Source organism: Poecilia latipinna, unplaced genomic scaffold (genome assembly GCF_001443285.1).
Source record: "Poecilia latipinna isolate Pla-1442-1.1 unplaced genomic scaffold, P_latipinna-1.0 Scaffold522, whole genome shotgun sequence".
NCBI classification, from domain to species: Eukaryota; Metazoa; Chordata; class Actinopteri; order Cyprinodontiformes; family Poeciliidae; genus Poecilia; species Poecilia latipinna.
The window spans coordinates 137,188-150,658 of record NW_015113138.1 but is presented as its reverse complement, the minus strand read 5'-3'; the positions used below and the strand labels follow the sequence as shown (position 1 = coordinate 150,658).

Below are 13,471 nucleotides of genomic sequence, written 5' to 3'. Positions count from 1 at the left end.
AAGTTTGACTCCTATCAGCTGCACCTAAGCAGTAAAAAAAACAAAAAAAACACAATCTCTTCACAAAGGAAAACTACTTAACATTACTGAGAACAGGGCATTCAGGATCCGACTTTAACCATATTTTAAGTTTAAGTATCTGTGTCATACTGGCTCCTTCTGCAGTACCTAGAAATCTTTATTCATTTTCTCACCTTCCTGCTGGTTTTGTTTCCAGGCTGTTTGAATAAAATCTCCACCAGCTTGGAGCTCTTTACCACCTCCCCAATGAAGCAGATCACCTGCTGAGTTCCCTCCACCAGCTTCTCCACCCCTTCCAGCCGCCGCCCCTGACTCTCTATGCGCTCCACAGCCCCTCGCAGATCCCTGCAAACCGTCTCGATCCCGGAGCCACGTCTCCCTTCGTGGGACGAGGCCACATCCCGACCCATGCCTCTCACATCCTGGGACAGGCCATCCAGCCGGGTCAGGACGGTCTGCTGCATGATGAGCAGGTGCTCCATCTGGGAGCTGAGGGAGTCGATCCTGCTCTCCATGCAGCGCAGAGTTGCGTCGTGGTGAGCAAAGGAGGAGGATGAAGCTTGGAACCGGTCTGATCCATTCAGGGAGAACTTCCTCGCAGAAAGCTTCTGACCGTGAAGAGGATTGGGATCATACACTTTGGCTAAAGAGTTAACCAGGGTGGAGCTCATGACTGGTGCTGAAGTGCTCGCGACTACCTAAATCTACTGGTTCTGCTTCATATGAAGGAAACTGCAAGAAGAGCCATTGTGGAGGCAGAAGAAGGGATGTGGATGGAGGTCATGAATCTATCCCTGAAATGCCGTGTGACAAAGCTGAGTTATAAGAATAGCAGGTGGCTTTTCCCTAAATGAAAGAACAGCCCTCTGTGGACGTCAGAAGCTGAGTGGCCAGTGATAAGAGCTCTGAGCTCGGGTGTGCAGCTGGGGATTGATAGGGGGGCTTAGGTAGGTGGGCTAGCTATGTGACATTTGAGCTACTTGAAAAGCCCTTCAGACAGGTGTCAGAATCCCAGGAATCTGGGCCTGAAACATGACGCCATATAAGAAGTACAGCAAACAAATAAAAATGTCCTGCCTACATAAAAAGAACAGACGATCCCCAGGGGGATAATTGAGAGTTTCATCAGCTGTGTCAGTGTGTTGTTTAATTGCATTTAGTTAATTTTATTTATAGCGGCAATTCATATGAAACATTGTGTCAAAGCTCTTTGCAAGAAAAACTGGTCCAATTCATGTCCAGTTGTACAAAAATAAACTCAAAATAAAATTCATGCTGGTCTAAAATATTGGAGACAATCTAACGCAGTTCATCAGCAACTCCTAACGAATTACACTTTTTAATATGGGCCATGTGGGTAGTTCACCAGGGCTATATTAGAAATGGGGTGTGCAAAACCACCAAATTAAACAAATTTTCTGTTGGATGTTTTTTTTTTTTTTTTTTTTTTTTTTGTATGTGGAGTAGGCTCCCCTGGACATTAGCCAGTTCAGTTTAATTCAAATTCAAAAATTCTTTTTGAATCCCAAATTGTGTGTATAATCAACTCAGTCAACTTATGAAGCACTCAAGTCATTACTGCAGCTATCTCTCCTTTTACAGATTTAAGACGTAACTAATTAAAAACTATTGTGGAAAATAAATTTTTAAGTTACCCTTATGAAAGCAAGACAAAATGAACCAAGTGTTTGTCTGTGTGAGACTTTGGACCCCAACGGATCACATAAGCATTAGGAATCAAGGTGAATTCCAGTGTGTTCACATCCCTGACTGGTTCAACTCACTGTATGCGTCAGCACTGCAAAACAATATTGATGCATCTGCCGCTGCATATTTCGAACTCTAAGAGTGTGTCGTGAATCTTTCATATACAATTTTTGCCTACATTTTAATAGAACACATGCTTATAAGTTTAAAGTGTTTTTAAAATATTTTTTCATTTGATGCATTAAAGGCATGAACGCAATGTGAAGAATGAGAAGCCATTGGACGAAAACAAAGAAGCAGGGCATCCCCGTGTCACCCCAGTGGTGTTTATGGAGCAGAAAAGTATTGTGGAAGATGGAACATGTGCTCTTCCCAAGAACTAAAGAGGAAGAACTGACAAACAAGTTGATATGCAAAGGCCTACCGAGGCTTGTCTGAATCCACAGACTGAGCTCATAATTTTCCACATCTCAGCACAGCTCTATCTGAACCTGGCTAGCTGACAAAGCGCTGGCGCCTTTATACCGGCCCCCATCTGTCAGCACCGGAAAAAACCTGACCTATACTCTGTCTCTCGCACTGTTCCCAGTTCAGACAGTCTCTCAGCTGTCATGGTGAACACTTGCACCCCTGGTGCCTGTTTACCAACTAAGGTGAGAGTAAAAGAGAACACTGGGGAGTTCCTGTGAAGACACATGTTTTGATAAGTGAGGAATGAATCCCCAGTTATTGACATCCCAGGAGACAATTATGGAACTCCAGTCACTCTTACTGATTTGAATTCAGTTGTTCTGCTTCGTTTCTTCCTGTTTAAGGGGAGTTTTCCTTTCCGATGTCACCACATGCATGCTCAGTATAGGGATTGCTGCAAAGTCAACGGCACTCAAGTCAGTGACTAAAGGAAATCTGCCGTTTTTTTTTTTTTTTTTTTTTTTTTTTACTGAATTCAATTCATGAATTGTTGAACACTAAACAAATTTGTCAGCCAAACTTTAGATATGTTGTCACCTTTGACAGTTGTTACTGAGACTTTACACCATGATGTTGGGCAATGCCTCACAAGGTTTTGTGTACAAGCAAAGAACATTGCAGCAAAGAGAAAGTTACCTCCAGTTTTGTAGGTGCAAGCTTTTTCAATATATGTTATATAGCTTTGTACATTATGCCATTACTGACAGGACAAGGTGTAATACTTTTTGTAAAGTTTCAAAAGTTGTCCTTTCAGATTTACAACTATTTTTTTTTTCCATTTGTAAACCCACAAAGTAAAACTACATATTTCGCTACTAAAGTTTAATTCTTTCATTTTGTATTTAAAGTATTTGGTCATTTGTATTTCACTGAAAGAGACACAATGAGCTTGATTAATACAAATTACTGCACTACTGTTTAATATTTCGGAGTCTTGTAATATATTACAACATGCAGAACCCATCGTATATGAAGTTTTAATGTTTATCATACTTCAAATTTCTTCATTACAGAGACCGATCGCAGAAGAAGGAAAGTGGTAGCTGATTGGTCTGCCACTGGTTTCAGCAAGAGGTTTAACTGTACTCTGTCAGGGAATCACTGAAATCCCCACGGTTAGGAAAAGGTTGCGCTGTAAGATGAGAGTCTGTCAGGAAAGGAAAGCTGTTAAGGAATGAGACTGATGCTGCCGAGCTACTCTTTCTGCATATAGAGTTACTGAGCAGGAAGACAAAGACAACACACAATAATTATCGTTGGGTCACAAGTTTTCCATTCATCCAGTGTTACTCTGGTGGCATTACCCCGGAGCTACGACTATACAGCGTGTCACAAGCAGCAAACATGTGCTACTGCATAATTAGCTGCTGTTTTGAGTCCACATTTAGAAATACAGTAGCTTGGTAAGAGGAAGCTGAAATTTAGGAGTGTGTGTTTTACATTTAGAGTGATCTCTTACTTGGAAACTCACCCAGATTTTTCACATAGTAGTCAATTGGTGATATTTGAATTGATCTTGCACAACATAATTATTTGCTTGGATTTTATGTAGCTCTGACTACTTGCTTGTCCAAATAAATGAAAAAATATTTGTAATAAAATATAAACTTTACGAGCACTGACGGCAGCTTAGTGACAGATCTCTCATCTTTAGCATCTTCCAGGGCCCCCACGTCTCCATCGGGCCCCCCAACCCTTCCAGAGTAGCCCTTCCCAAGCGGCATCTCTGCCTTTGTAGGATTCACCATTCTGAAATATTGACCCTCCCACCCCGCCGTGGCTTGTCGTTGCTGAAAACAGTTTCATGTAACTGTGTTGAAAGGATCCTAATCTCCTTACTTACAGCCAGTGGGTTTCACTTAAACTTATGGCGTGAAATATTGATGTGATGAAAGAGAGATTAAAACACAAGGAGCAAACATAGAAAGTGTCAGTAACTGAGATGCAGCAGAGTCTCATTGCAGTGTTTAGGTTTTGACCTTCCAAGTATGTACTTTGAAACTAAGAAGCATTTATGGTGCAGCGTTTGGAATGAGCGAAACCATGAAAAACTTCAACAGCAACAACAAGACAAAATGGATAGTAATCTGCCAGCAATGCCAAGATAAAATGAAACTGTGTTGCATGAATCCGCTGATGAACTTTTAAATAATTCTGACTAAAGTGCATTGTTCTACTTAAAGTCCCAGTAGTATTTAGCAAATTCTGTATCCTTGGACAGGAAATACTTTTTGATAGCTTGCACTAGTGGCTATAAAAACTTGGTCACCTATGACGCCAGTCTTTCCTGGGGTGTGGTGTGATTTACATGTTTTTACTACCTGCATCATCGTCCTCGCCCTGTATGTGATGGCACATTCCAGTTGTCTTAACGTTTTTAATCACTTTGTTGATCGGAGATCGGGAAGTAGGCATTTTAGATAGCATGTTCTTTTGTCTTCAAATCTTTAAAGAGTAACTATAAGTAATGGATATTCTTGTCATTTCATATTTAATACAAATGGAATTAGGAAGTCATGGATTAGTCAATGTAAAAGTCTTTTTTTTTTTTAAGTCTGACCATATTATGCTCAATTCTTTGCTACGGATGGACAATCTAAGCATTTCCTCCACTGTTTTAGGGTGACAATGAACATGTGGTGAGTACTCGCCTGGAAGACTGAATACAATCTCCACAGCTCCCCCCTGCTGCTTCCGACGTGGGGCAAATATTTAGTTGTCACCACTGGTTGATGACAGATTGTTCTAGCACATTTTAGCTACCGCGATAAGATTCATTCTGCTCTCCATGTTTCTACTTCAGGTCAGCATTAACCAAATTCTTTTCACGGAAAACAGTTGCTGTGTGACGCCAGCAGAGAATATGTGAGAGTGAGAGTGAGAGAGAGACAGAACCAGCTTGTAAATAAATGTGTTACATAAGCCATCCCCGGGTGCTCTCTGACTGACTTTTAAATAGATGCACACAAGACCCCCTTTCCTCACTATCCAGAGCTTTCCAGTTCATTAGTGACATGCAGCATGAACACAACTGTTCGTCAAAGGATTGTATTTCAAAGTCTTTGTTGACATTTTGCTCTGAGACGCGCTGGGAGTTTATTTGCTTTGTTTAAATCAGTTTTTACAGCAAAATAAGTAGCATTTATGCTGCAGAGTAACACATATTATAAAACAATGTAATTTCTACAGCTTGTTAATACTCTGTAACCCATTCCTACAGCTTTGATGGATCTAGACAGTACTACTCAATTGTACAATAAATATGTCACTGTATATTATTATTATGTACATTATAAAATGGGAATGTTTCATAGTAAGTGTGTAAAAGTTGAGTGAAGGCTTTGCATATGCAGCTAAATCTTAAGCTAAAACTGCACCTGTGAACTCTTCTTTTATGCAATTTTACGATTTAAAAAAACATTTCTAATCCTTTATATGTGACACATTGATAAATGTAGATTTTAGTCTAAAAACTAACAACTAATGCAAAATTTGGCAATAAAGAATTTTGAAATGATTTTTTCAAATTAAAGAAAAAATATATACAATTTAAATATAAAGTAAATTATTGTGACAAGTTTTGAACAAAAGTTAGCTGCACTTTGACACTGATACCACTGGAGGGCAGACGACAACCGCACTGACCAGAGTTGAAGGAATTTAGAAGCAGTAACATTTCGCCTTGGGGTCATGCAGTTTTCTCGTTGCTTTTAACACAAAGCTGCTGCTGTAATGCATGCTAGTCATTACAGATGGCCACAGGGTGTCATGTAATATCTACTGTACATGGTGACAGATCATAAATAAGTCCATTTACAGTTAAGAATAAGTTGTCGGCTATTGCATCATGTCAGAATTAGCTCAGCTCAAAATCAGATAAAAAAAAAAAAAACACTTTTCCTATTTAAAATTTGCTTCAGAAAACATATTTTTGTTTGTTTCTATCAAATGTTTCACTTATAGCTACAACTTGCTAATGTTTGTCTTGATTTAGTTAGAGAGAGAAAAAACACTGTCATATGTGTACATCTTTTACACAGCGACATTGACTGTAGATCTACAGTATATCATTTTTAAGTTTGATGGCAGTAACTTTGTGAAACAGGAGCCGAACTTGTCATGACTGTGAGAAATTAATACTTATTTTATGAGATTGCAGGAATCTAATTTAAGAACATTCTATATAACAAGATGAAGCTTTCATTTATTTGTATTGGATCAAATGATTTCTCCTATTACAGATTTCTAATTTGTTTTTGTTTTGTTTTTGACAAACTTAGTCAAATCATAAAATCATAATTTTTAATTTTTGACAAGTATAACAACAAGTATAACAACATGCAATTTTCAAAATGTATATCTATTGAAAACATCTTGTTGAATTGCCAACCACTGTTACACCACAGATAACCTGCTGTTAACCACATTTTTAAATTTTAAAAGCTGGTTCTGTGAGAGTCTGGAAAGGTCTGGTTTTAGGTTCACCAGATTCGACACAATTGCTGTCAAATGGGAACAGAAGAAGACAGAATACTGAAATGAAATCAAAAGGGGGATTCAACCGCTTCAAACGGCACAATCCTAGAGTTACCTGATGTTCTGTTTGGTTCAGATCATTCTGGAACCTCCCTGGGAGTTTACTGCTTAACATTCTAGTTTCTTTTTGGGGATTTCATTTTATTTGCATCGTTACGTTGTATTTATTTGGTACTTTGTGGGATGTGTCCAGGTCTTAATTAACTCATTCCAGCTACCTTTACACTGCTGATATATATTTATTTAGCCTCGACCCAAGTTGATAAATCATTTCATTTGGTCCTTGTCAAAATTAAGGAGCTGTTAACCATGGTCACTACAAACAAAATGAGATATTAAAAATATCTTTTGGATAGGTGCCTTTCATGAAACAGTTTTTCTTTATAACTAGCTTCACAAGGATTTGTTGGACCTGTGTTGCTAATGAGTTATGTAAACGTTTGAAAGAAGACACCAGTTGAGAGGGCAGAGTTGAGCAGGCGAAAGCAGCGCATTTACTCTCAGTCTTCAAACTGAACTCACATGTCAGCTTCCTTTCATGCTTCATCAAACGAGGTAAAAACTGTTAAAAAGACTCGAGTCTCGCATGAGAAGCCCAACTCAAGTTTCAAATCTAAGTCATGTCTGAAGTCTTCAGTTTTTGCGACACAGGAGCGACTCGAGTTGGCAACTCAAACTTGGGCTGCCATTTCTGGTAGAAAACTTCATAAGAGTAAATATTTGCAAATCAGGAACTTGTAATATAACAAGCTAAGGGCTTCATTTACTGAATCAGATGCGTTTCAGTTAGAACATCTAAAATATCTATGCTGTTGACTGTAATGTTGCATTCCATGTTAGGGAAAATGGCTAAGTCAAAAAATGGTCCAAGAAGGAACAATGAATGTGATACAACAGACAATAAAGCACTTTTCCTAGAGGTCCAGATTTGTAATTGTAAAATTAACTTGAAGGAGAAAGTTGACTCTACTTTTATCAAACAATTGCAGTGTTGATTGGACTTTACAAGTGTTGTAGTGCTGACAGACTCTGTGATGATCAATTTTCAGTTTACTGATAGAGGAGATCAGACTTTTATTCATTTATATGACATTCACTTTAACAAGGTTTCTAAGGGTCTATGGAAGAAAAAGAACCCCACAGCATTACAGACTCTCCACTACACTTACAGTGGGGATGACGCGATTTTCTACGTTCACTTCAGTCAAGATTCATGAAGATAAGACCAGACTCTTATCGACTGTCACTAAATAACACAGTTACAGTTAGGTTCTTAGCTGCATTAAGCCAAATCCAGACATTTAGATTTGTGTATGCATTTGTGATGGTAGGGCATCATTTCCAAACAACCAGTTGGTAAGTAGATAGTGTGCTCAGTTCTCAAGTGACACCGCACAAACATTGAATAAATGAACTCAGATTAAGAGTTAGATCTTTAGATATAAAAATACATGACTACAGAGTCTTGTCTATAGAATTGTAATTATGAGAACAAAAATATAGATTGAATGATAATTATGGAAATTAATTATAATTATGCGGTGGAAGGTACATTATAAATGTAGTTTATTTATTGCTTTAATTACATTTAACACAAAAGTATTAAAGGTAACTAGCTTTGTTTTGTCGGTCTAAACAGAACAAAGAACAAAATAGTGTAGGCCTAAGAGTTTTTTGTTCTCAACACATTGGTAAAACAAACTAACCGTTGTAAGTTTTAATTTTTTACTTTACTTTCTTCAACCCAACATGTGAAACAACTATAGGCTCTCCGCTGTCCACACTCTTTTTATTTGTGTGCTAATTTTAGCTGAGTCGAGTGAGTCTGAGAATCTGAGTCCAAGCCCTTTGCGCATTAGACCAGGGCATTAACACAAGCTCTAGCTTACTCTATAAAAGCCTGGTACAAAAACATTTATTTGTGCCTCATAAAAACCAGACCCTGAGGTTTAGAGGATGAGATATTATTCTATACATTAACAGTAAAATCAACAGTCATTTACAGTTTAATAAAGCTCAGCAGCTTGGCTTTAAAATACATACATCAAAATTTCACAGTTAAAATCAGGAGGAAAATATAATGTATTGAAAATCAAGTATTCTATGGGTTTGTGGCTGATAAATTTTATTATTCTTGTTTAACTTCACTTATTACAAGGTCATATTAATGCAACATGAGCAGTTCTTATGACTAATCACATTATTTCCATTGCATTTCTGATTTTAAGCATCCCTAAAATATTGTTTGTTTAAAGGTTGATAGATAACACAGGGAAGTTTTGTTACTGTATGTATCACAATTATTTTTAAGTGATTCCTGTTTGTTTTGAACCACACACAGATAGCTGAATGGTAAATGAGGCAAAAAAAAAAAAAAAAAAAAAAAATCTCTGAAGTTCACGGTGAGAGAGCAGAAGCACAGAGGGGCATCTTGGGATCACAGAGTGTCTTATAATAATCAAATGATGCACTTGATGTGCCAGCCACTTGTTTGGGAGGCATGGTAAGGAAAACCTGTTTCTGTCCTGCCATCAAAAGGATCCACATGATGAGTCTGCAAACATACTGAGTCCTTATCATAAACCAACTTGTTCTGGTCAGATTAGGGCTGTATTCAACAACAAACTCTTCAAATAGAGCTCGCATAAAAACAAAGCATGGATACCAGACAATGCACCACATGCCTTCTGCTAGTTATGGTACAGGATCTCAATGCTGGGGCTTTTTTCATTTGCAAAGTTTTGGAAACAGAACCAAAAAGCGAAAAAAAAGGTAGAAGAAATTTTTCAGAGGCCTCACTGGTGGGTAGGGTGTCGTTAAAAAAATCAGGATTCATTAAAGGCCACCAGAGAAGCTTTTGTGTGCCAAATAAGACTTAAACCAGATGAGAGAAATGTATTTATTAATGAACAATGCTGCAAATGATACATGAAAATGCCATGATCCATATTTTTAAGAGCTGCACTGAATTTCAGAATCCCTAAAACAGCTAAGTAATAAAAGATCAGAGCCAGAAATTATGTTGTCAGAGTAACTATTTAAAAGTATAAAAGAAGCAGCAACAGATATTACTCTAAATAAAATATAATATACATTACAATTCTAGTGATTTTGATCAATTTTTAAAATAACAAAAAGTAATTTATAGGACATTTTAGCTGTTCATGTATTTGGATTTGCATAAATAAGCTTGACTATGGATGTTGGGATTTTATTTGGGACTTTGGAAAGAACAAAAGTTTTGTTTGTTTGTTTGTTTGTTTTGTTTTGTTTTTCCCCATTAATCATAGTTAAATTACAAAGCATCCCAGCCAGCATGCCTAGGTGGGACCCATGTGGGGACAAGGAGGGCAGACTATATGGGTCCCATATGGGTTTGTCCGCGGGTTCCACGATGGCCCCACATGGGTTTGCCCATGTAGGGCCACAGCCCACATGGGCCCTGCATGGGCCCTAATTGGACAAAACCCATGTGGGCCACCACCATATAGGGCCCATGCAGGGCCCATGTGGGCTCTGGCCCTACATGGGCAAACCCATGTGGGGCCATCGTGGAACCCGCGGACAAACCCATATGGGACCCATATAGTCTGCCCTCCTTTTCCCCACATGGGGCCCACCTAGGCATGCTGGCTGGGCATGCACCAGTATCATGCTGCTGGAGCAGTAAAAACATTATTCTGTCACTGAGAAGAAATCGAGGCTGAAAAGCATCACAGCTCCAAATTTTATGAGGAGTCAGTTACATTTGCTACATGCCGGTTTATGTAAACACAGTACAATGGTTTAAGCATAACAGCTTAAACCAGTTTGACTGTCTTCTCTGGAAGGAGAGTGACTAAATATAATTAATATTGCTTATATTTCTTATCAGTAGAATTCAACAGTAAATTAAAAGTAAACAAAAATGTCTCGGATGCAAAAAATTGTATTCACATTCCACATCTGCTTTCCACATACCGAGTAGTGTTTGGTAGTGTTTGAGTGTATAAGTGAGGGACTACTTCTGGATTTCCTAGAGTGAAATTAAAAACTACTTGTAATTGACACCAGCATAGCTGAGCTCAGATGTTTCAGAGTCTAGTTTCAAAAATAAGATACCTACAGGCAATGTCAGACCTAGAGTAATTCCAATGTTCACAAATCGGTTTTCACAAATAAGATAAGAGGTGGATTTTCCTGAAAATCTGAGAGCGTTTTCCAGGAACATGTCTGTTGCGATATTCCACGACAAACTAGTTTTTTGGTGAATTTTTGAATTTCTGTAATTTTTAATAGAAAGTGAGATAACAGAGGAGCAACTTCCACTGTCTCAGCAGGTAACTAAACCATCCTGTGCTGGGATCACCTGTTGCACAGTTGCTTAGATCTCATTGTTTCCTGCTTTACCTGTGCTTCTGCATGCCGTGCTGTCCTTCCTCCCTTCCTGATGGAGAATACGTTCCACACTCGCCTCCAAAGAAAAGTGGCCACCAGGCACACGCTTCCTAATATCCAAATATCTTTATCCTTTAGGAAGTTCTCCATATTGGAAAAGTTCCGCTTCCTGTCCCTCTTGTCAGCCTGAGGATGTTGGAATGTCAGTATTATCTCAGTCTGTATATTGGGATCTCAGGCAGCAAGGCCTCGGCTGGCGCGCCAGTTGTTTCTTATGAAATAGCTGGACTCCAGTAGCACGGCAATAAATGTCCAGTCTTTATCTAACTAAAGTCTCTGACAAGGACAGGGTTTCTGTGCTGTCAAGGCGCCCACCGGCCCACCCACTCACCCTCAACCTGGCTTCCTCCCTGCCTCCCACCACAGGACCTAAAAGGAAAGAACATGCTGTCTCTGAGACGAGGTCGGGACAGGTGGTGTTGGGTTCTGGGTATCGTTGCTGTACAGAGAAACGGATGCCCACCGCCTCCGCCGCCGCCGTCAGTGGTGGTGGTATGCTAGTGAGACACTACATGCATCATCACATCTTCAGAGCCAGCAATTTGTGCAAACTTGCATGATCTCCGGTATAAACTGGCTGCAGGCCACAGCTTCGCCTCTGAATCCCATCGAGTGTTCTCTACATGCACTGCTGCAGATGCAACAAGTTGATACGGGAGCACACTTGCAAACAAACACCTTCTAGTGTGTGGTGCTAAGTTTATCTTTTGTGCAACGTGCTGGACAGATGGCACCAAAACAAGAGCTGAAGTGTGGATGTCTTTCTCAGAGGAGTGAAGTGTCCACGCACGTGTGAGAAAGAGACATTCTTCATAAAGACACTTGGGGCACAGTGTGGTGAACTTACAAGGTGAAATTTAACAAACATCACCCAAAGAAGATGAAATGTTCTGAAAAGTACTGTTCTCGTGTGGACGCTGTATTTGCAGCTGACACACTACTTATAGACAAGCATGTTCGCATTGTTGGCAGAGAAGTGGAGGTTCTTTTTTGTGCTGCAAATGCATCTGCATGCATGACAACTATCTGTCAGGATGGAGTGGCTGATTTATGCAGAGCAGATTTGTCACGTTGCTTAGAACTCCAATGTATGAAACTGGGATTTTGTACGACTGAACGCAAAGTAGTGACTGATTGTGAAATAGAAGGATAACATAATTTTCCTTTTTTTTTTCTGACAAAAAAAAGATCTAAAAGAGGTGGTACGTTTTAATGCAGATTCCTAAATAAATACCTTGTGAAACCTGGTTTCACTGCTATGAGATTTCTGGCCTTTAATATATGCAAAATAGCTCAAGCTCAGCCAGACAATATAAAATATGTCTAAACATCCAAGTCTTGCCACAGATTATTAACTTAATTTTGATATGAATTTTAATTGGGCCATTCGCATACGCTGTGATCTACTCCTTTCATATCTGGGATTTAAAATGAGCAGCGCATGAGATGTTCAAAGCTTCTATTTTATGACCTAACCCTGCTTGAAACTTTTCCACAACCTTAGCGCTGATCCATCTTCCATGTTTCTTGGTCTTCGTGATGCTTTTCTGTGTAATGTTCTCCAACAAATCTATAAGGCACTCAGAGAACAGCTGTATTTATACAGAGGACAGATTACAGTAGCAAACAGTCACACGGGGTTAGGGAGATAGGATTAACATTAAATAATAAGTAAAATAAAATAAAATAAAAAATTCATGTGCTAAGATTTACCAAAAAGGCATTTTAAAGTATGAACTCCAAGCATTTTAATTTAACATACTTCAACAGCTGGTGGAATTCAAGAGCCACTCGGGGAACCAGGCAGGATAAATATTCCCACCGGGAATCTGAGGAGAATATCTACAGTGAGCAGCAGGGATGGAGTGACAGGACGGTTACTAAGCACATAGTTCTGGTAACTGGTCCTTTTATTTCTAAGAAATCACCAAACAGCTTTCTGTGTCAGGAAAAGAAAAAGTGTAAGCAACAGACGGGTACCTGAAAGGCAAAAAAAATGGATCTTTTGACAGAGTTAGAGGTAAAGAAACAGAAGCTATTCATACTTTGAACATCTTAGATTACATACGGTGCCTCACATGTACCCAGAATGTTTCCCTGAAACGTGTTCTGTTGTCACGTTGCGTACAGAACTGATTTACAGTTGGACTAAATAGTAAATAAAAAATACTTCAAGTATGCGCACAGAACAGTTCCTGGATTTCCCAGCTAGCTGACACAGAACTTTTATAAGTAGTTAATAGAATAGAATAGAATAGAATGTGTTGATCCCAAAGGGGGATAAGATACCTACTTGCTT

At 39.0% G+C, this 13,471-nt stretch overlaps 1 protein-coding gene across 3 annotated transcripts in view; it reads right to left on the bottom strand.

The window, feature by feature from the left end:
• The window catches only part of mylk4b (myosin light chain kinase family, member 4b), a 29,607-nt gene that overhangs the window by 8,097 nt on the left and 8,039 nt on the right, over window positions 1-13,471 (bottom strand). Inside the window, exon 1 of one of the 3 annotated variants that reach the window (XM_015040681.1) lies at window positions 11,125-11,494. The exons of 1 other annotated variant lie outside the window; for it this stretch is intronic. In XM_015040681.1, the coding sequence (XP_014896167.1) occupies window positions 11,125-11,262 (138 nt within the window). In that variant the 5' untranslated portion in view covers window positions 11,263-11,494. Of the gene's footprint in view, window positions 1-194; window positions 918-11,124; window positions 11,495-13,471 lie in introns of those variants that run through there. One more of the 3 variants, XM_015040679.1, reaches the window with a different exon arrangement.